This window comes from Carassius carassius, chromosome 3 (genome assembly GCF_963082965.1).
Source record: "Carassius carassius chromosome 3, fCarCar2.1, whole genome shotgun sequence".
Taxonomy (NCBI): Eukaryota; Metazoa; Chordata; class Actinopteri; order Cypriniformes; family Cyprinidae; genus Carassius; species Carassius carassius.
Window position 1 is genome coordinate 42,046,264 of NC_081757.1, and position 24,996 is coordinate 42,071,259.

Below are 24,996 nucleotides of genomic sequence, written 5' to 3' on the forward strand. Positions count from 1 at the left end.
TGTCAGTTGAGTTTGAGTTGAAGATCTCAATACATATGAGATCCATACATTTTTGGTCATTTTTGAATAATATTTTCATTTTCGGACCCATTCATGGACAAATGTAATCTTCCATATCAAGGTTGATGTGCTCAAATGATTTTTATTAATTAAACAATAAATAAAAAGATATGGTTTGTATAATACTGATTATAGGCATACATCCATCATCCATATCGCTTATACTAGTTGGTCGTGGGTGTGATGGATAATTATTGTTTCACAGCAGGTTAATGATATTGGAATCTTAAGATAATGTTTGAATAACATTCTGCAAACCAAAACTAACATTCTATTTACATTAAGAAACTTCCCTGGCTAACCAAAAGCAAACCTTAAAATAACATTCTGGAAACCAAAAAGTCAAGGCAGCTCCTTATAGATTATAAAAGTGCAAAGTCAAACCATCATTTAGATTGAGAGTAATGTTTGAAGTCCACGTTTATTTTCCATATAATAACTGAGAGGCTGAAGATTGATTGAATATAAAAGGAACTGTTCATCAAAAAATGAAATTTCTGTCATCATTTACTCACCCTCATGTGCCTCCAAACCGGGCCTTCTTCCATGGTGCAAACTGCATTGGCTTGTTCTTTATATGTTGCTCTTGCAAAGTGAAAAAGACAACAGGCCCTGTGTTTAAACTGGTTTAATGAACTATATCCCATTAATTATTCACTGGACTATCCTTAGAATCTAATTTTGCTCCTCACACATATATATTTCCTGCTTTATTTTCCTGAAAGTAATTTAAAACTTTATTTTCTTCCCTTTATCTTCACTTCTAATCCCTATTAGCGTTCTGTACTGTGTTTCTTTAAGTAGAGAGACGCTATAGACCATATACCTTAGCTTTTATCTGTCAGATGGATGAAAAACATTTTGGATCATCTGTTGATGTAAAATTAGGTATATGACCAAAAAAAAAAAAAAGTTCTGTTAATACACAGCCATTGAGGTCATTTGAAGGAAGTGCAATATTAAGTTTGCATTGAAATCAAGGTTTAAATATCCAATTACTATCTAAATATGTCATGCATGTACATGAAAGTATATTAAAAAGAATCCATATAGTAACTTTTGGTGAAAAACCTGTAGATGCGCATTGTGCCATGTCTGACATCAGTGACGCTGAATTATAAATTCACGTGAATTAAAAGAATAATAAAATTAACATTGTTTTCTTAATCATTTACAGTCATGTATCAAAATCCTCAGTGCTGATGTTTCTTTTTGAATTGCCTGATAACAGCTCTACATAGTCTGCTCTACATATCAAAGAGAACAGATACATTGATCAAATGTTTTAACAGATGTATTTTTTATCTTACAGGCGCAGTGCTCAGTAAGCGCTTTTGGAAGTTTACAGATGTTATCTATTGACTTTAATTTTAGGGATTCCTAGGGAGCCCTTTCATGCAATATTTCCTTTTGCTTTGTGAACAAATGTAGATATTGAAACTGAATAAATCTACAGCCGACAGAAGTTTCCTAATTATCAAAAAAGCCTATTTTGAAGCTAACTCTGGGCTTTAAACTGCAAGAAGTGATTAAAACAAATAAACACAGTAGATTGGTTTGTTCATCATCTGTATTGCGATGTCACAATATCAGATCAAGACTGCATATTAGGGGTGTGCAATATATAATGATAGTTGTTTAAACAATATGCAAGCTGACATGATTCTTTTTTTGAACTAATCATTTGAGTCGACAGCCACTTGCTACGTTTCTAAATGAATCCACCTTTTGGAAGAAATCAATTGAATTAATGATTCAATGAATCACTCAAAAAGGGACTTGCCAACTTTAAGTGGATTTAGTGTCATATTTATTAACCAGTCACATGATGAGAAATGGTGTCAATAATATTGTCAGATTACCTCATGTCTCATTTACCACGGAGAAATATTTCAGTAAAAAATGCATAATATTACAATAGTAATGCTTTTCATGCTCACTCGCTCTGCAAATGCACTGAAGACGTATCATGTCTGTACAAACAGGGTGCAGAGGTATGCAAATACATATGTTGACAGGCAGGTAGAACAGCCTATTATAGCCTTTGGACCGAGAGATATGATTGGACGAACATTTTATGGTCACCAACGATATAAATACATATAAATTAATTTAGACCACTTAACTTAGTGATCAAGATGTGAAGAGACTTTCAACCAGCATAACAAAAAATATTTTTGAACTATAATCACCTAGACCTGCCGTTAATTATCGTAATCGAAAAATCCCCCAAAATACTGAAATTATGTTTTGTCAATATGCGCACTCCTACTGCGTATTTAGCAATATGTAGGCTACATCGAAGCCTGCGTAAAGCTAATGGAAGTCATAGCATATGCTCCAGAGTCTCGTGTTAAGATCTCATTTCTCACATTTGCAGCAATGCAGATGGCGGCAAATCTCCCTGAACTGTCTTTTAACTGAGCTGAGATTCATTTCCCAAAGATCCACCATTTGCAGTTTATTTCAAACAAGCAGGATAGTCCTCCTCTCCCTGTAGGGCTAATATATCAACGGGAGCCTTGCGCAGGTCGCCCAGGAACCCATCACAGGTAGGCTGCTGAGCTCCTGTCAGAGATGGCGTGATTGAATTGTTCCATCGCTCTGTCACCAGAGGGGTCATTACTTCAAATTAGCATACAAATTCAAACCAGGACAGATGGATTTGTCACATTCCAGTCGACATCTTCCTCCGAGATTGGCTTCGCTAACACTGTGCGATGAAGATAAGACACCTGTCTCTGCTTCATTAAGGACAACAGGTGGAGGACAACATGGAAAGAGAGGCAGGGAAATGCTGAGTTGTCCTCAAAAAAAACACAATTCAAACTGTAGGAACCATCCTCAGAGTGCTGCGGGTGCTCCTGTAGACCCTGTGCATCAGCTTGAAAAAAAGTGTTTGTGAAAGTTGGATACATTTGCAGGAAACAATGCATGTGTCTACAATTGCTCCCAACTTTTAATTTAAAGTAATGTTTAATACTCTCAGGCCTGAATAACATACAAGCCTAATGAAATTAAGTACGCAAACTCATTCATTTGATCAAAGTAACATTTGATTCATGTTGATGGCAGTGGTGTGCAGTTTTTAGTTCCTTTAGTCTATACTTTAGACTCAGTAAACTCATCTATAAAACATTTATGGACCTCAAAACTTGCTATAAAACTGTGTATCTTGCATATAAATACAGAGCAGGGTAGATTACTCACAAATTTAAATCCATTACCGATTACACATTACATGATGAAAACTGTTAGTAATGTAATTGACTTAATTTAGGGAATTTACCTCGACTACTTTTTAGGACCCCAGGAAGAATAGCTTTTAGCTTATGCTGAAGCTAATGGGGATCCAAATAAAACAAACAAAATCTAACTTGTTTTAAACTTACCATTAAACAACATATTGATGTAAAAAGCAAAGAGAAAGAAAACATTCCATTTATTTATTATTTCAACATGATAAAATGTGATAGATATTCAAGTAAACCAAGGTTTCTTGAGCTGGGCTTAATGTAAAAACTGCAGTGGGTTTGTGAATTGATAAAAAGCTAACATCGAACTGTAGGCATATAATTGTGTTGGTAAATTACTGAAATTAATTTCCTTACATTTCCAGAAAATTGTTCATGTCAAAGTGATTTTGGCTGACTAAAACTGAATTAGGAAGAGTCAATAAAATTATGAATGATTTAGCTACTTCCATTATATGAATAATATGTAATTGTTATTTTTTTTAATTTTTTTGGTAATGATCAATTTCTGGAATCTGATTACGTAGTTCAGATTTTCAGATTACATGTAATCAGTTCCTATCCAACTGATTACAAGTAATCTGAATTATGTAATCAGAATCCCCACACACACATACATATATGTATATATATTTCCAGGTGTAACAACCCATTTACAGAGGAAAGATTACAATCAAGTTTGAGAAACATGATCAGTGCATCTGAGCCCAGTCTAAAGTATCATATTAACCCTTTAAAGGGATACTCCAATGTGTTTTCATATTAAACTATGTTTTTCCCTTAACTAAGACGAGTTGATACATACCTCTCTCGTCTCAGTGCGTGCACTCAATCGCTTTGGCGCGCGGTGACACTTTGAAAGCTTCAAATTACTGCGCCAAGACGAAGTGCTTACAAGCACTTGCCATGGTATTCCGCCACACAATATAGTTTCCATTTTACACGCTTAGAAAACACGCAACGTTTTGTTTTGTGTTACCGTCCTAGGTCGAGTTACACTACGCGAGTAACTGTATTTAAATAGGGAAAACGTGGAGGTGTTTGGTAGCTTTTCTGCTTGGCCCATATTGAATGAATGGGCTAAGCTAAGTGCTTTCAAAGTTTCACCGCGCGCCAAAGCGATTGAGTGCACGCACTGAGACGAGAGAGGTATGTATCAACTCGTCTTAGTTAAGGGGAAAACATAGTTTAATATGAAAACACGGTGGAGTATCCCTTTAAAGCATGACGAAATTTGAACTTTTTTTTTTACTAAACAGTTTATTGAAACTTAAACGTTTGCAAGATGTTTTTTGAGTGTCATATTTGATACATCAAGGTTTTATGGCTCATATTGAGAATACAGAGCTAAAACTTGAGGTAAAAATGTTATTTATAAAAAAATAAGCAATTAGGCAAATTTACTAATATTTCTATGTACAAAAAGTAAAATTAAATTATAATAAGCCTGTAATGTAAATGCACATTTATCCCTATTTCTGCTAATACATTTTATGTTTATTACGTTTTGATCATGTTGATCATTTAGAGGCTTTATAAATTTGCTTATCAAATATGATACATTAGGCTTTATAGGGTTAAAGGATTACTCAGGTACTCATCATAGATCTATTAAATTAATTATTAATTACAAAAGTGGTTTTCCACACTGTCAATATGATGCAGCAGCAAATAATGCAATTCAGCCCAAATAATGCAAGAAAACAGTAAAAGTTCATTGCAAAAGACTTATCAATTGACCTTGGATCTATTAACAATGCTGTGGTCAAAAATGGGTTAAACTTTGTACTACAAAACCGCTTTACTGACACAGGAAGAGAAAGCCAAAATTGTAGGGTTTGCTTCAAGCTCATGCCAGTGACCAGTCTAACAAGCGACTACTTAGAAAAATAATGATTTTCCTGGGTAATTATGCTGGGAAGGATCAATTGGAAACACTCAGTATGACAAAACCCCTTTCCCTCGAGATCAATTGCACATAATTTCTAGATCAGCTCAAACTAATGTGTTTTCTATTGGCTTCAGCGAACCACGGTAATCTCTGGCACAATTTCACGGCTACATGTGTGCTCGTGAGTAGAAAACCATCTATTTAAAAACTTGTGGCTGAACACTTTTTTTTCCACCAACAGTCAGAAAAGATCAAAATAAACATGCTAATCTCTGCCGTTTGCATATGGCACACGTGGTCGCCTCCTCTCTTCTCATCTACTCCACACAAGCACCCCTCCTCTCTACTGATATTCCTTTGAAACTTCAATTGAGGGCAAATGCTAACTTAAGGTCGCTTTTGAAGTTTGCGCATCTCGCTCACGTGTCACCTTGCCAATGGCTCATCCCCACTCCTCATACATAACCGTGCTGTATAATGCCATAGGTGAAAAATGGATTTGGTCTTCATCTACGACTAATGGATTAATATGGAAATAGAACAAAAAGACCCCCTGGGTGCCGTGTTCCCTCTTATCGAAAGTGCAGCAAAACACAACAATGAAACTTTAAAGTCTCAGGGCCAAGGGGAAAGGCATTGCCGTGGATTAATAAGACACTGCCTTCTGTACGTCTCGGGAAAAATGGTGAAACAAATGCGCGTGCACTTTCAGAAGACACTGGAAATGAGGCATTAAGCTATTTTTTTCTCATCTGTTGGGAACATTTGAGCTCCAAGTGATGCTTTCGTTTTATGATGGCGCTACTAAAATGGAATGACAAAGGAACAACAATGAAACTTTGACCACCGGCAGTCGGATGCACCATTACAGTGGACCCGAGGTGACCGGGGCCTAAAGGAAGCCACTATTTTCAAGGATGCCCAGCTCAGCACTTCAATTTCTGATGGTTTCATGCTTCAGCAAACTCAGCAGGGACTAGCCTACAGGATGAAAGTTGGAGAATTTCACATGGTTCTTAAGTTTTCATGTTTTATAATTTTACAACACTGACCCACAGAATAATTCATTTCGGGGTTTTTTTTTTAATACTGGTCACCCAAAAAGTGAGAAAAAAAATACAAACTGGTACAAAAATGTATTGCACAAACTAAAGTAATTTAACCCACTTTAAGTTTTTACAAGTAGGACAGAGTTTTAAAAGCTGGCTTCCTTTCAGTTCATGAGCTTGAATTTGAATTAGCATTGAAAAGTTGGAAGAATGTACTGAATTTCAATGGGTGCATTTGGCAACCCTGGTTCCTGAAGTGTTTTGCCCTTAATTTTTCCCATAGGGATTTCAAAAGAGCCTTTGTTAAAACATTTGCCATAAACCAATCAGCTACGAGGCAAATCAAAACATTATAAACTTTAATCTGAAGCAAAGAATATGAAATTTGCACACACACAAAAAAAAAACCAAAAGGTAAGATTCTGTATTTCCTGGCTTTAGTGAGGGACTGAACTGCAATCATATTAAGCATTGTGTATGACAATAAAATAAAACAACAAAAAAAAACGTTTAAATATAAAACCATGGATTTAAAGTTGATTATATCTGTAGAAAAAAAGCATATATACGTACAAATATATAAGTATTTTCAGAGCGGAGGAAAACCAACTTGCTATGGGAGAGAACTTTAACAACAAGCTCTTTTGGCACAAATCTTGGTAAAGCAGATTTCATCACAGATTCTACTGTTAAACATGACTACTTTAAAAATGTTAATAGGGCTTAAGCAGATATCATCGATAAACAACCTTAAAATTATCATTTATAAATTATTATTATCAGTTTCCCTATTGAGTAAATCTAATTTTACATCTGGAACCTGACTGTTGCAATTAGTTCAAAATTGTCATATGTGACCCCAGCACCACAAAACCAGTCATAAGGGTAAATTGTTCTAAATTGAGATTTAAACCAATATTTGGCCGAGATACAGCTATCTGAAAATCTGAAATCTGAGGGTGCAGAAAAATTTTTTCCAAATGAATTTCTTAGCAATGCATATTACTAATCAAAAATTACGTTTTGGTATATTAACAGTAACAAATTTACAAAATATCTTAATGGAACATGACTTTTACTTAATATCCTAAAGATTTTTGGCATAAAAGAAAAATCTATAATTTTGACCCATACAATGTATTTTTGGCTATTGCTACAAATATACCCAGAGACTTAAGACTGCTTTTGTGCTCCAGGTTCACATATTCATTTCTTTTAAATGAATGTAAATTCTTCTTCCTTTCACATTTGAATTGCAATCTGCATCCCATTTCATTACTCAGTTCCAATTAAGTAACTGATTTGGAATTGAAAAGCAATTCTCAATTCTGTTCTGAACTACGCACAACTCTACATAGTTGATGCATCTTTCCAAGAATTTCACAAGCTTCAAGTCTGTCTGGATTGGTGCTTGTCAGTCACTGCAATGCTTCCCCATTGCTCTTTGACAAACTGCTTAAGCTCAGGCTGGTTTCACGGAGATCTGATCTGATCCAAGTCAACCCATAAGTTCTCAGTTGGATTGATATCTCAGCTTGGCCACTCCTGGACTTCAACATTGTTTAGAAACACTTCTTGTGAAGCTTTGGCTTTGTGCTTGGGTTGAAGTCCCAGAAAATAAATCATCTCCTGAGGCGATCGCAGGTGTCTCCGAGTGCATCAGGTTTTCCTCCAGGATTTACCCGTGTTTCGCTCCATTGATTTCATCCGCTACACCCCACAATCCTTCCAGGATCTGCCGCAGAACTTCATCATCGCCCTTCACGGTCAGGTTTCATGGTGCATTTCCAATGATGCACAAAGATTGGTGAACAGCAAACATGGCATTTAGTTTGATGGCCAAAAGCTCAATTTTGGTCCCATCAGACCAGAGGCTCTTCTTCCATCTGGCTTCAGAGTCTTCCTCGTGCCTTCTGGCGAACTACAGCCGAGATGTCATATGACATTTTCAAGTGGCTTCTCTCGGTCACTCTTCCATAAAGCTGTGACTGCTGCACCTAGATGACAGTTGTCTCTCCGATCTCAGCCACTGAAGCTTGTTAACTCCTTCACTGGTCTCCGGTGTCCTCCTTGCATGGCCACTCAGGTTTTGAGAACATCCTACTCTTGGTACACTGACAGCCGTACTCTTTCCATTTCTTAATTATTGATTTAACTGTACTCCCAAAGGTAAGGCCTAATCAATGACTTGTATCAATCCTCTGCCTTGTGTTCTTGAATTATTTTTTCATTCACTTACCTTCCATATCAAGGTGTATTTATAGTACAATCAACTGAAACACTTAATGTACAAAGTTGTACAAATAACATGCATTTTAGGTGACCACAAAAGTCAATTGCTTCCACTAGTGACGATACGGAGCATATATAAGGGGCTTACTTGAATACTACTACTTTTATTAGACTCAATAATTAGATTTTATTATATCGATGTGTTCCAGAAAGGCGGGGAAGAGAGGAGCAACAATGTGCGGTATGTGGAAAATAATGGGTTTTTTTTACCGTAAACCATGTAAACACATTGTATTACACCAAATACACAAAATAATGTTATTTTTAGCATCGTCTTATGACCCCTTTAAGTATGTGTATTAAGAAATCAGAGAAAGAAAAAAAAAAGAAAACTGCTGGAATCCTAAATTGGGTGATTAAAAAATTAATTCGGTTAAACATATGCAATTAACCTCATAAATGAACACATTAACACGACTGCCCTCATCTCAACCCTAACAAAGATGACCACTCTTGAACTACTTCAAAAATGTATTAAGCAATTTACAGAAATAATGGCAGTTCAGAACTTGCATCCAATATATGTCTACCCAAACTATTAATAAACTTTATTTAAAAAAAAAAACCTAGCTCCTAAGCTTTGAATGCATTTGTGCAATTTATGTCCTCCTCGTAAGTTAACTATTTGTATAAAAGTCAACAAAAAGAATGAACTTGAGCATGACTGATATCAAGGTCTTTTATTACTGAAGTGAAAGCTCCTTCACATAATAAACATGGACTTTTCTACTCAATAACATAGAAGGAAGTTTTTAATGTCGATAAGGAATGTCAACATCCAAATGAATGCTCATGCAAAAACAGTTGGTGTTTATCCCTGTTAAGCATTTGCTCCCAACCAATCCTTAGAGCCTAGAGTGACCAATTAAACAATATGCTTTCACCAGGTGCCAAAACACGTGGCGGAGCCGGGAGCAAACAGTTATAAAAAAAATAATTATATCTTGATGACAAATCAAAACATAAAATGAAACAGACAGAAACCTAATGTCGACGTGTGACAATGGTCAACTTCAGAAGCATTGCACAGCTCATAATTCAAAACGCACAGTCCTTACACCGTTGCGCATGTTTAGTATTGAGAGTATTCCTTGGTTTGAAGTTTAGCGACGATGCGCTCCAGTTGCCTCTTAGCCTCGCATTGAGGGAAGTTGCCCATTTCGTAGTATCCTGGAGCAATTTTCACCAGCCTGAAGGATGAGAAGATACGGAGAATGTTTGCTTGGTTTTTGCTTTCTTTGTTGCAGAAGTATTTGCCAACAACGCACAAACAAATTCAATGCATTTGCATGTTTTATCTTACCATTCGGGTTTGATATCAGTGCAGGTGCGGATGTAGTTCTTGGTGGTCAGCACAAACTCGTTATAGAGAACCCACTCGGGCTTGTGGTCCAGTACGGTGGAAGGGTGCAACTGGACCACCTGGTTGTCCTTCACTGTGAGATAGTGGCCGGTGCGCTCCAGGTGAGCAACCTGATAACACCAGAGACGCAAATTAAGTAATAAATCAACCACAAGCAAACCAAACGCATATGCGCCCATTTCTTCAGACACCGTAAGGATGTCGAGATTAACCTGGGTAATCAGTCTCAATAAACGGCCGACTCAAACAGAGACACTGGCAATAGAGCGCCCAGTAATTCGTACACTAAGGCGCAAATTTGTCTCATTGGTAAAGGTTAATGTTGACAAATATTTCAATATTACTGGAGTGATTCAACTAGTCAGGTCACTTGTTTCAGGAACCCCCTCCCGGAGAGCGACTCAATAAAAACGTCATTTATTTTCGCTACGCAAGACCAAAGTTACTGTGATTTCTTGTCGGTCACACTTTGATAGAAAGCCATGCATTATATTAGCAAGCTTCAGTGATCCTGTTTTCCCAACAGACACTGTAACTTTTAATTAAGACAGAGGAGAATAAAGGGAGAAATCAAGATTTGCTTTAAAACTAGATGCATTTTAGTTTAAGATTAAGAAAAATACAGTGGGCTTAGAACTTAGAACCAAAGTTATATGATCACTCTATGCTGTTTTATCATAATATATTCATGGTCAAAGGGTGTTACTGTCTTGACAATCCTTCTGATTCTAGTAAATTAATTGATATAAATAAATTGGTGTAGGATTTTTTTCTTTGAAACCATTTTCACTCAGAAAAGGCTAAAAATGGTGCGTTTAAACTATGGGAACAAAAAATAAAAGGTAATCACTAACTTTTCCTCCTTGCAATTTTAAGTATATCTCTCACAAGACTTTTCTTGCAATCCTAAGAAACAGCCACACAAGCTAGATTTAAAGTCAGGAAAAAAAGAAAAAAGTCTGAATTGTTATAGTAGTCAAAAGTACTGTGACTTTTTTCCCTCAGAATTTCAAGAAACAAAAGTCCAAATTGGGAGATAAAAGGTTGCAATTACCTTTATTTTTATTAGTGATGCACCGAAATGAAAATTCTGGGCCGAAACCGAAAATTTTGGATTCACCGAAACTGAAGCCAAAAATGGCTTTTTGAAAACGTATTGCTTAATTTTTAATGGATCTGAAATGAAAAATCACAAACCAATAGAATAATCAAACTTTTATTAACACTTACAGTTACATAACAAAACCTAATATATTTAACAATAAATAATATTATTCTTCAAGTTTTCTTCCATTGAATAAAATAGTTTAACATTTGTGGGGGAAAAAAACAATCCACAATTATCTGAATAACTGCACACAAAAATCACAGAATGGCAGTTGGCCTCTATTCTGTTGCTGCATGTAAACAATTATTTACTTGCACTTTAAATTTCTGTGCAAAACAATGCAAAACAACAGTGCAAAAACAGCAATAGAACTTTATCCAAACTCAAACTGTAAACAACATTTAAGCCTATGTAGCATTAGGAAACACAGTTGTGCAGTGCTACGCAAATTTTAATGTAACTATATAAACAGAAAATTTGACTGCTGTTTATTTAAGGAAACGTTTCAGGTTTCTCTTTAAGAAAAAAAAGTTGCTCTGCTTTTTTGTTTTCAGGTGGTGTATCAAACCTGTTGTGGAAAAGTTCTTTGGCACCGTACCCCCTCTTGAGACTTTTGCAGAACAAACGTTACATATTGCAAGTTTGTTGTCCTCATCTGAAACTTTAAAATACTTCCATACCACTGACATGCTTAATCTTTGCAGACGCGTGCAAACAGCTCGACCGTGAGTGAAACCTGCTTGTGCACGGAGGGGAGGGGGGTGGGTGACGAGTGATAACAGCTTGACCGTGAGTGAAACCCAAGCGCTAGCGCACGGATGGGAGGGGCACGGTTGACATTCATTTTCGGTTGACATTTTCGGGTGGATTTTTTATTTCGGCCCGAAACCGATAATGCCATTTTCGGCCGAAATCTTCGGTGACCGAAATTTCGGTGCACCCCTAATTTTTATCCTGTGGCAGAAACAGGGATCCACAAGTAACAAACTTAAACTTTGTAGTAGAATTTTCTTATAAAAATACACGCCGATAAATATTTTCATGAAAATGTTGTGTAAATTTAAGAGGTGTGCATCATATATTGAACATTTTAATACAGCTGGAACACTACACTGACCAATCAGCATCCAGAACTGGTTTTATATTACTGTCTTCGGGCAATCTCTAAACTTGTATAACCACAGTCAGTGCATATTTATCAAGATCAGTTCAAGTGACCCACAAGGCCACATCCATTTTCTTTTGATATGCCAACACATTATATTTTAGGCCTCTGGGTTGACGACATTTCCACAGGATAAAGAGAGGAATATCGCAGTGGACATTACAATTTACCATAAAGCACATCTCTGTGCGAAGTAACATTCAGGAGGATCCACAATCGCACACATTACAGATCACTCTGAATCAAAACCTTGGCAGGACTTGAGCATACTGGGGTGTTTTTTATTCAGTAGTTTATATTTTTGCCAAACACACCTGCATGAAGAAGCCTGTGACGAGAGCGCGGCGGATGTTGATGTAATAGTCTCGGCTGGTGAACTCTGTGCTGCGTCGCGGCAGGTTGAAGCGGTCCATGATGCGTGAGAGCTGCTGCCGCACGTTATCAGCCGACATCAGCGAGCGGTAGTTAACGAAGTTATCATAGCACCACTGCACCGACTCGTGGTCTTGAAACAGAAGGATTATACATTAAAACCAGCTTAAGAGCAACATGCAAGCAAATGAGTTTCTAAACAGGTCTCCCAAACTCTTCTCCACTTATCTGCTACTGGAAGACCAAACATATTGCCACTCCAATCTCGCATTGAGTAAATGTTGTCAGGATGTTCAAACTAAAAGAACTGTGTTTCACAAGCACCTCAAAACTGTTTCTGCTTTCAAAGAAATCAACCTTCAAATGGCTTGCTTGTAGTTGTCCATCGACATTAGACAACATTCAAAAAAATTACACAGTTCATTTTTAAAAAGTGCAACAATGACAGAACCATGAACTTTACTGTTGAGTACTAAGAATGCAAAAAATATTGTGATACCGATAACATACCGGTTATTGGCCCATGCAGTTATTTAGCTGGAGGAAACGTATTCCTCAGAGAATTAGCATTGTATGGAGCAATTTAATAGCTAATTTTCACTAAACATTGGTAAAAACATTGCTAAAGTTTATTACAAAGACAATACAGGTCAAGAAAAAAAACGAAAACAAACAAACTGATTTCTTTATTTCTAGTTATGTCCTGGAATTATAAAGTACATCAAGTTTAGACCATTTTTAAAATAATAGCAAAAATGCAAAGCTTGCAATGGCTCCATATCAAAATATAGAGCTTATAAAACTAATTTATGCAAGTTATTATTGTAGTTTTATTACTTGAAGAATAATTACTACATTGTTTAAAATACGCTTTGTTACTGTTTATGAATAGTGTTTAATTGGTCATTTAATGAAATCTCATAATTTTCATAACTGTATCCAAACTGGTTGGAATATATTTTCCAAATACATGTGTGTGCTGAATTGTGTTAACAAAATTTGCAACCCTAAAAGGCCAGCGCTGCATTTTTGCAAACGTTTTTCCTTGTTACACCCCAATTCTGCCAAAATGGAATGGATTTTAAAACTAAAGGTGTCCTAAAAGACATGCTAAAGTGTGAAAAGAAAAAAAAAATATGAATGTCAATGCAACTATAAGCTCTAATTCAATTATGTAATTCAACGGTAATTCAATGTAATTTTAAATGAATTCCAACATTACAGATAATAAATAATGATTAGTTATAGGTACTTATTCACGATTTACATAAAAAAGTACAATCCAATAAAATATGTTGTTTCATAGTCATTTAAATCATTAATACCTATTGGTTTAGGACTAATATTAATAATACTTCAAAAGAAATGTGTTAATCTGTCAAGTGTTGATACACAATACAAGAGATTAACATAGTTCTTTTGAATGGTGCATTAGAAAAGTCTTTAGCAATGACTTCTAGATAAAACCAGTGAGATGCGAGAAAACCCATATGAAGTTGCTGTGCCTTACAGAACAGTTTTAATAGCACCGATTTTGATGAAACCAATTAAGATTTTTGGCCACCTACAAAAACAACCTGAAATTTGTTATAATTTAGTGATTTACGCAATTAGGCTAATTAAAAACAGGTGAATGGAATCATCTCACATGAACACAAGATGCTAGTGTGTGTGTCATGTATACATACTCTGTTTGAAGGCGTGGTAGACGTTGAGCAAGGTCAGGTGGTCCCCATCGATGTGGGCAAACCTCATTTTGGACTCGTCGGCTGCCTTCTTAGCTTCGGTGGGCCGCACAAAGCACTGTGGGACTAAACAAGGTTGGTATGGGCCCCAACATAGCCGCCCATAGGGATGAGTCAAGCGTTCACCCAGACAGGACACAAGGCCTAGTTCTGAGGCTAGAGCACGGCAAAGGGTACGCTATACCAAATGGTAGGATGGGGTGGGGGGGGCAGACGCTTCTCTTGGCTTTTGACTTGTCTTTCTGTAAGAGAGGAACTGCGGCTGTGCAAATTAAGTTACACTTGGGGTCTTATATTCTTCTGGGAGTCACTCGATTGATGTTACGTGTGTTCATTTACAAAGCATGCCCTCAAAATACTTAGGCCTGAATTTAGGATGTATGCATCTGAATTGCACAACTTTAGTGTGTTTAAGGAAACTTCGAAGTCATTATCCGCTTGTTAGGTCACGACGCAAAGAATGCCGTTTCCAGGTCCAAGCCTCTACTCCTTTTATTTCAAAAGTACTGTCTCAACAGCTGTTTATGAACACTAATTATTCAAATGATACATTAAACCCATTTGCACAGGATAGCGATGTACCATTTCTAGAAAATAAGATTAATAAACTTTAAAAATAATGAATCAACAATATGAATCAGTGTGTTTTTGCTTTTTTGTGATTGTATTCAATTTATGAAGGTGCTGTATTTTTATTTTTTATACCACGTCAGGGGCAAGGCAATCTTTATGGTGAAAACAGAATAGCAACAGTCATAATTAAGAAGATATGGAAAAAGGAAAAAAAGGGAAAACTAATACAATTAGGTGATACTTTTTAAATGTATCCGTTAAACACATCTCTGAATTAAAATCATTATGAAGGCGCTGTAAACTGAAACGTTATGGTCTAACTGTAAAATTGTCATATTTTGCAGAACTGCAATTTGGATATTATATAATACTGTATATATAAAAATTGATCATTTCATTTATTTCAACAAGTTTGTCAATGCATATACTACATCCATTGCATCTGAAAGGTTTCCGCACTGACACACTTTGCAGTGACTTTCATTTTAGTTTAACTCAAATACAATCCGAAGTGACTTGAACACACCATATTAACTATCGAATTAAAATTACTATGATGCATATTTACCAATCATACATAAATAAAATGGTTAAGAAACAGGTAAGAAACAGGTCAAATTTCTGTACTCAAATAACAGCATCCCATATGCAAATATTTTCAAAATGTGTTTAATCAAATTGCTTTGAATCACCTGCAAACTATTACATTAATTTAAATACATAAGCATGGTTACATTTTGGCTGGCTGTTGAACATGCAATATTTAATTAGCTGAAATGTAGGTATTTAATAAATCTGGTTACTGTGACTGAGAAATATGCATCACATTAAGTTTCTAGATTGAAATTCTAGATGCAATTCAAAAACATAAATCTTACTGGACACGTTCTGATGATTTACTCGGGTCAGATCAGACTGATGGACAAAGCATAAACCTCTGAAGCACTAGTAAGCAATCGTATCCTATGTCCCTCTCTCCCCCACCCCTCTGCATCAGACATTTAATAGCTCTAAGCTTCATTCTGATTTGGCAGTCTAACAGTGTGCCACATAAAGACACTGGACTGGCTGTGCACTTCCTTTGAGAGTCGTTCTAGATAACGGCTTCAGCCAAGCAGCTAAAAGCATAAGCAGATTGTTTGTTTATGCAACCATTATAACGAACTTGGTTGGCAACTTGAAATTATGCATATGTTGACAAAACATTTTTTCTCTGCTAATTGATAGTGAGTGAGCTACAAAGAATTAATATTTCATATTCCACTAGCCTTATACTACCTGATAGCATTGCGGTGATGGAGAGGATCTCATTGGAGCAGTTGAAGTCGCAGCTGGCGATGACCATCTTGGCCAGCTGGGGGTCGAGAGGGAACTCAGCCATCATGGAGCCCAGCTCCGTCAGGTCACCGTCGTCATTCAGCGCCGCCAGATAGTTCAAGAGCTCCAGGGCTCGCATCAGCGTTTCAGGAGCTGGCAGAAAAAATATATTACAATACATGAAATTGGAATGTGAATCTAAATAAGAAAATACTATGAGAGCTTACGGGCATTCAGAGTAAAAGCATGTAATATTGAGAAAAAAAAAAGATTTTGGGGGAAGTGTTTTGTTGATGACGATAATTAGACAATATTTTGTTTAGCAGTGTGTTTAGTGAGTGTTTGTGCTGGTTTAGGCCTGGTGTGGGGCCTGGCACCCAATTACTTCCCTTATTAAAATGTAAATTTAAGTCAAGTTTTACATTAAATTAAATAATTATCATAAAATTAAATACATTAAAAAAAATTACTAGGGATGCACCGGTTGACCGGCCATAAATCGGAACCGGACGGTTTTTGCTTAAAATACGCGATCGGCAATCGGCCGGTTTTTGGTGTTTTTCCGGCCGATTTTTCCGGAAGTGCGTCCGCGTGCACAGACTATATTGTAATTATTCGCTATCATGTCATTTGTGTGCAAGTATTTCGAAATCTGTGCACAGGACACGGGCTGCCATTCAGCACTGGAAATGCAGAGCTTCATGTCTGAGGCACAGATAGCAGGAAGCAATCAGTCGTTGGTGTACTGGCGCACAAATAAGAGTCCCTTTTCTGCGCGCAGTGATGCTGTACCGGTCCACGCCCTGAACACCAGTAGACAGTGAAGAGATGTTCAGCTCAACTTCTCACGTGTTGGAGGAGAAACGAAACGGACTAAACTGTGACAAAACTGGTGTTTTGTTTTTTTGTAAATTAGAACTTGCATACATGTTTGAAAAGCCAGAAGCAAACGTCAGTTCTGCATTAGGATGATTATTTTTATTTTACCTTAAAATTACAGACTTAATTTGATTTAAAAATCACCTGCTGTACCACACTGAAAAAAAAGTGTTTCATTCATCCAATTAAAAAAAATTAGGGTAATGATTCACATCTATATTTTTTTTACTTGAGACAATAAGTTATTTATTTTTCATTGGCTCAAGTAAAAAAATATAGATGTGAATCATTACCCTATTTTTTTTTTTTTTTAATTGGATGAATGAAACACTTTGCATCTTTGTTTTTAATTGCACCAACTTTATTTGATTTTAACATTTTGGAATAATGTATTTATATAGCATACTTTACATACTTTATACATTATTTAGTCTCACTGGTAAAGACCTTTTTTTTTTATTTAAAAACAAATTTAAAAACTAAAACAAATACTGAATGCTGATTAAGATACATCTTATTGAATGCGTGTTGATTGTGTTGTTGGATTGTAGAACTATGCAGTTATTGCCTTTAATTTCACATGGTTACAGTTAATCTTTTAATTTAAGGCCATTTCTATTTAGTTTCAACCCAATTCAAAAACAAAAGCTAAATGCTGATGTATGTACCATCTATGTTTGTACTGAATGTAGGCTACTTACTGTGCAGTCACTGCCGTTAATTTCAGATGGTTACGGTTATTGTTTTCAATAGCCAAAAGCCAGTTTGACCTATTAAATACCAAATAAACATCTTGTTTATGCATACTTTCCTTCTTTCTTGTTTGTTGCTTAAAAGAAAAAAAAAAAATCTGAAATCGGTATCGGAATCGGCCAGTTTGCTTGTAAAAAAATCGGTATCGGAATCAGTTTGTTCAAAATCGCTGATTCATGAAGAAACAAAGTTTTTGACTGTGGGCCCGTCCCAAAACCCACACCTGCAGTCTTGGCAGCACCTGAGACAAACACTTAAGAGGAGTAAGTGTGGGTAATGGGACAGTCACAAACTTTGTTTCTTCATGAATTAAAAGAATTCTGTAACACTTTAAGGACCAATTTTCTTAGAATGCATATTACTAGCACATTGGCTGTTTATTGTTACTAAGAAAGAACATGTTGCCTTATTCTGCATGACCATATTTTAGATCCCTTAATCCACCCCATACACCTAAACTTAACAACAACCTTATTAAATATTAATAAGCAGTAAAGCAGGAGCTTGAGGCAAAAGTCATAGTTAATTGTTAACAGTGAGAATTGGTCCCCAACTAAAGATGTGACCAAGGATTCCTTATGCATTCAGGTTTATTTCACTTCTGAAATAACTTCATAGTTTAATATTCAATGTTATTTCATACATTTATAAATTGCATTATTTATGCATATATAGTTTTTCAAATCTAACCCAAAGCATGAGGAAAATTAATTGTGATACTTGTCTTAGATGCCTTATTTAAAACAAAAATGCACATAATGAAAGCCATTTTCTTGCTGTGAAAAACACTGTGGCCGTGGTCTCCTGGACAACTAACTTTTAATTCAAGACAAAGGGGGCTAATTTTTCATCTGACATGCAAGTAGTTCCAAACAGCAGCGCACTAATTCAATTATAGGGAGGAAACTCTACTTAATGCATCAACACTGGTCACACACCAACAAATTCAATTACTGACCTTTAGCTCTAGAGAGTTTGGCTCTAATGACCAATTGCATGTTAAAAGAAAATTAGCATTGCCTAAGGTTTGGAGGAGTTTGCTGAATAAGATGAAAGACTGTGGCTGTCTTTATAAAGGAGTCCGGAAAACTTCATTTAAAAAAAAAAAAAAGAGCAGCGGTCAGTCTGTTATTATGAATGAGTATTGATCTGGTTTATCAGACATACTTTTTCTATTTATTGTGAAAGGGTGTTGCATTACTCAAGCTAAAGCAAGTAATATGTTTGAGGTAAAAATGAAGTATAGGTGCCATGCAGTGAACTGGAAAAAGTCATTTATTCGGCAGCCATATCACCCTGGAGCCCAGAACCGGTTTCCCACTGAAGCTAAGCAGGGCTGAGACTGGTCAGTACCTGGATGGGAGACCTCCTGAGAAAACTAGGTTGCTGCTGGAAGAGGTGCTAGTGAGGCCAGCAGGGGGTGCTCACCCTGTGGTCTGTGTGGGTCCTAGCGCCCCAGTGTAGTGATGGGGACACTATACTGTCAACAAGCACCGTCCTTCGGATGAGACGTTAAACCGAGGTCCTGACTCTCTGTGGTCATTAAAAAATCCCAGGAAGTCTTTCGAAAAGAGTAGAGGTGTGACCTCGGCATCCTGGCTAAATTCGCCCATTGGCCTCTGACCATCATGGCCTCCTAACAATCCCCATATCTGCTGATTGGCTTCATCACTCTGTCTCCTCTCCACCAGTAAGCTGGTGTGTGGTGGGCGTTCTGGCGCACTATGGCTGCCGTCGCATCATCCAGGTGGATGCTGCACACTGGTGGTGGATGAGGAGATACCCCCAGACTATGTAAGCGCTTTGAGTGCCTAGAAAAGTGCTATACAAATGTAATGAATTATTATTATTATTATTATTCATGTGGACAACACATCAGAAATTAACTATAGCAGGGAATGTGCCGGTGTTAACTGAAGGCAAAATCAATGAGAGAGAAAGCTTAAGGTATGTATTAGCAAGAATTTGGCTAATTTTACCAGGCAAATGGCTTCCATTGTCTTCATCCAGCAATACAAATCCCTGCTTCTTTTTTCATTCGCGTGTCTGATTGAGTGCATTTAAGTTATTTCTATATTTATAAAGATAAAAATAAGACTTCAAACTATTTTTAAGATGGTGAGAATACTAGTGTTCTATTAATTTTGGCCACCACCCATTTAAGATATTTCAGAACAAATGCATAAATAATGATACTAAATACCATCTCCCTTTTATATTACCCATATACAAATTTACGCAGATAGTCAAACGCAGCGGTAGGTTAAGAGGCGGTCACACTGCACTTTTTGTTCCATTGACTTCCATTCATATGCAAGCAATACTTCATACTGGAAACACAACCCCGTATTAAAAGTTTAGCATTTTACTGCATTACAAAGTTTCAACTTGGCGAACACTGACCTGCAAATTCGCATTACATGAAACGTGACCCAACAGCATGACCTCGTAACTGAATTATTAGCTTGTATATATTTACATTTTAGTTGTGTTCAATTTAAGTTTTTAAAAAGATGTCATATTACAACTGTTGCAAACAATTTGACGTGCTCAAAGTCTAGTGAGACCACGGCTTTAGGAAGCGGACAGCTTATAAACAAGCTCCAACATTTTTAAGGCAATTTTAAAGCTCTTTTAAGGTCATGAACCTTTCAGAAAAGAAGATGAGCCAATCGCATGAAAAAGTTCCAATCGTTGCTATTCAGCGGTTACAAGTCTGGCCATCATGCACTTTTAATGAACGTCCACATCAGTCTTTCCTACTGCATAAAAGCAATTACATGATCAAAGCAAAGCTAGACTCTGAAATATCAGTCAGTTTAGGAACGGCAGTGTCCGGTTGCTTTTTTACCCAAGCTGCACCAGATACTCCGAAATGACCCAGACTATCTATGCATGACACTATAAGAACTAAACAGATTTTGGCATTTCGGAAGAAAATGTGAATACCAAGCATTTTTACAAAAATGTACTTAAACACCCAGAACATCTTGCCATTTTTACAGAAATATATGTATGCGTGAGAGGAGTATGCAAGATTTGGGCCATATGACTTCATCACAGCTTCTTTACTGGAATGCTCTGTTGCTTAGTTACGTGCATTCCATCGCCAGTTAAACCGCCCTGTCAATCATCTTTGCACAGTTAACATCTTCAACATTTAGTTTCATTTAATTTCCTACTGTATTGGAGAGAAATGTAGAGGCATGCTGATCTGCTAGTCACGTGTCTTTCATACAGAGAGCACTGGGTTTACATAATGACGCATTTTAAAAGTTAATGACCAAACATATCTTTATAAACTTCTTTACTGAACCGCCAGTCTCTCAGATCCACCATGTTTATTTGTATTTGTAGTTCTAATCGAATCCACATCAAATGCACAATCGGTGGCCCATATTAGCAGAGTGTGCAAGGATCTGAATTTCTACTGGAAAAACTAAAACATCCAGGTTTACATATTCATTTCACCTGACTTTGATTTGGTACACACCAATTCTAGTTTCAAATACTAATTAATGCTGAAGTCTAGTGCAGATTTAGATATTGATAAAAGTATTTGTAAAGCTCATACCTGGTGGGTCCATGAAGTCAAAGTGCACTAGATCATCTATACCAAGCTTCTTGAGCTGTAGCACCACAGAGCCCAAATTTGACCTGAGAATCTCAGGGTATGTGTTGTCCTGACAGAAGAAGGGAGGACACAGAAAGAAAAAGAAAAATTTAGATGGAAATTTGCCTTGTTCTATGTACAAAAAGGGGGCTAGAAGTGACCATAAGTACAAAAGACTTGAAGGAACCAGGGTCACCTGCTGATTGACCAAAACACGATCCAACCAATTTCACTGGCGTATAATAAAGTCAGAATGCCTGCATTGGTTCCACAAACCTGCATCTCAGTCTTGTAGGCCTTCTCAGTGTAGAGTCGGAAGCACTTTCCTGGGCGCGTACGTCCAGCACGGCCGGCTCTCTGCTGGGCCGAAGCCTTACTAATAGCCGTTACGAGCAGCGACTCAACCCGAATGCGAGGGTTATACACCTGTGCGACGAAAAGGAAAGAGCTGTGTGAATAATAAATGCACACCATTGCACCACAGCAATATGCCAAAGCGAAGCCATCCTTCATCTCTGACTGGACTACATGTATGACAGCAGCAGCTGGGCTAGGGAAATGTCAGCAGAATAAATAACTAGCTTTTCCATCTCCAGTCGCTGTCAGAGCCCCGCCACTGAGTTTATCTGGGGATTTCAGAGGCAAGAGAAACAGATGATGGGGCGAGATTAGACAAGTGAGGCAGAGGAGAGAGGACTAACCTTTTGCTTGGCAAAGCCAGGATCAATTACAAACACCACGCCATCGATGGTCAGGGACGTCTCAGCAATGTTTGTAGAAACCACAACCTACGAGAGCAAAAACAATACGATCAAAAGATCAAATTGACCAGACAGCTGGTATCACACGCAAAAAAGCACCTTAAAAACAAACAAAACAACCCATACTCAATTCTTCATTTTTCAATAATTTAACCATACATTTGCATGTTCACATATTGATACATCACTGAATGGTCACATTAACATGCAGTTAAACTAATTAAATATTTATACTTTAGTGTTTGATTAATGATTAACTTTATCAATTCACAAACCCATTGCAGTTCTTGTATTAAACCCAGTTTAAGAACCTCTGGTTTAATGTAATGTTTAATGCATTTAAGGATTAAAAAAGGGAATAGCCTATATTTTCTTTGTCTTCGCCTGTCTGTCTTACAAATATGGTACACTCAATAGTAAGTTTAAAACACTTTAGATAAAACGCAATCTAAAAGTAAAAGTCACAATACATTACCCAAAATTAGTAACCTAGATCATGTTACTAAAATACAGTGTATCATGTAATGTGTAAAAAGTAATGGATTACAATTTGTAAGTAATGTACCCAGTTCTGGTTGCACATAGTATTCTGGTACAAAATTTGCATCATGCACACTGTACGCTGACCCTCACGTACAAGTAAAAACCAAAGTATACTTTGGCCTTTAGCTTAGTCCATTTTTGCCACATTTCAAAAAATGTTTTTTAAGATTACACTTTAGATATCACTTTAACCAAGCTGCACAATTTGAGACATCATTCATGCCAGTTGCACAAGTAGTGGAGGACAAGTGATGTTGAATATTTAGCCTAATGGGTTTATTCAAATCTCTAACCTCTCTACACCAGCAGGGTGGCTTTTTTAAGCACATTTCATTGGTGATTAGACCGTTCTGCACTGCTCTGGGCAAACCAAAAATCAAATTAAAAGGAAAAAGTTCTGTGGTAAATGGAGAGGGGTGAAAAAAGGCAAAAAAAAATCAGTGGGAATTAAATCCTTAAAGACACTTCAGTGAGCGGTCTCAAGCTGAAATACTAATACAACCCAACAGGGGAGTAAGGCAACAGTTGTTGCAATCAAGTCAAATCGGGAGTGTGCCGGCTGAGCCACACTGCTTTCTGCCGAGCAGCCCGTCCAGACACATTACTACTGCTCTTTTTGGCGGAAAGATACATGTCTGTGCACAGCATGCAGCCATCTTCCCCTCCCTAGAGAAGCCAACCTCTAAGAAACTCAATTATTCATGCCAAGTCTCGCTCCTTCACTCTCTCTGTCCCTTTACAGTACAGGTGGCCTTCTTCATGTGTGCTAGTGACATATTTAATCACCTTTCAGCCAGAGACCGTGGACCATCTTCGATATGCTGTGATGATAGAGTACAAGAAGCTTCGGAAGAGCTTTATAACATTGCATAGGGAAGGGTTTCTTACTGGCCCGAGGCAAAAGAGCCAAATGGTGTTCATGAATCTCAGAACGAGAAACATCAATCCGAGTCAAGTCAAAGGTAGCACAGAGTCTCTCGATAATTGAAAAGCTTGTTTTGTGTAGTGGCCTTGAAACAATGAGCAACCAACGGAGCTGTAGCTGGATTTGATCAATGGACAGAGAACTATGGAGGTGTGAGATGCACATTCACAGATAACAATGGTTTTGAATGTTTTTCGCATGCTATAAAGTTAATGTAGCAAAAGCAGCTACAGATCTTCTCTTTAATGTAGAGCGAGGACTTGGTTCTGTGCATCGATTGTTGATTGGATGGAAGCAGATCTGAGTGTGAGCCTGCAGTCAATCGTAATAAAGGAACGGAGTAGAAAATGGCTGGAAAAGTCTGGTATACGTCAACAAAAAGACTGCCAATTCATTGGAAGATTGAGTTATGCCTTTTAAGCGAAAACTGTAAAAGCAAAACAAATGCACGGATAAATCGATTAAAAAAGATCAATGACATGCATTTAGAAAATGGATAGGAAAACTTGCCATTTCGTGCTAACTTAAGATTTGAAAACTATCCTAATTGAAATAAACCTGGTAACAAACAGATAGACAAATATGCTCCCCTTGAAACGGAGAGAATTTTTTCAAATATCTTACAGTAATACACAATCTGTGCTTTAATTCATGCCTACAGCAGAAACAAGCTCCAAAGTTTAATTAAATGGGTTAGGCTTGTTTAAATACCCTAAGTGCTTTGGCAAGCTCTACCAAAAAGTTTTTGCAGTGTAAATTTTGAGTTTCAGAAAACTTCCAGGCCCCTATTACTAACAGAAAACAAACAAACCTCATATTTCATGTAATTCAGCCTCCTCAAATGCCTCTGAGGCATTTAAATCCTACTTTTATGAATGGATTTCTCTTCAGCCACAAATGTTTGGCTTGGTTTGGTAATGCAGCAGAGGGTCTATTCATGAAGCCTTTGACCTGATGTAATTCAGCTGCTGAAAAGAATCATCTGCCTATATATTCATGGAAAGGCTGGGAGAATTCACTGAAAAAAGGCCATCTGGAGACTGGAGACTGAGGGCTACGACCCAATGCCCACAGAGCGTGCTCTTAACAGACCACTGAATGACAGCAGGGTCCGGAGCTTTTCAGACAGACGATAAAAAGAAATGAGGGTTCCTAACCAGTCTGCATCCTTTCAGAAAATAGGACCACCAGGGAAAGACCTTTGAGATGAAATGTATTGCAGAGCGGTAGCCATGGAAATTATCGAAAGGTGAGCACCATTGGAATGAATTGCACAGCAAAAACACTAAATGCATTACCAGTACTTAGTCATAGTTGTTGAACCGTGAGGTGT

General features: G+C 37.1%; 1 protein-coding gene across 2 annotated transcripts in view; it reads right to left on the bottom strand.

Moving 5' to 3' along the window:
• Positions 1 to 9,211: 9,211 nt before the first annotated feature.
• The window catches only part of LOC132127189 (ATP-dependent RNA helicase DHX15), a 37,220-nt gene continuing 21,435 nt past the window's right edge, over positions 9,212 to 24,996 (bottom strand). For both annotated transcript variants that reach the window (XM_059538899.1, XM_059538888.1), the window contains exons 7-14: positions 22,136 to 22,222; positions 21,711 to 21,860; positions 21,396 to 21,504; positions 16,151 to 16,342; positions 14,243 to 14,365; positions 12,497 to 12,687; positions 9,850 to 10,019; positions 9,212 to 9,736 (exon numbers count right to left, since the gene is read on the bottom strand). In XM_059538899.1, coding sequence (XP_059394882.1) covers positions 9,619 to 9,736; positions 9,850 to 10,019; positions 12,497 to 12,687; positions 14,243 to 14,365; positions 16,151 to 16,342; positions 21,396 to 21,504; positions 21,711 to 21,860; positions 22,136 to 22,222 — 1,140 coding nt within the window. In that variant the 3' untranslated portion in view covers positions 9,212 to 9,618. The remainder of the gene's footprint in view (positions 9,737 to 9,849; positions 10,020 to 12,496; positions 12,688 to 14,242; positions 14,366 to 16,150; positions 16,343 to 21,395; positions 21,505 to 21,710; positions 21,861 to 22,135; positions 22,223 to 24,996) is intronic.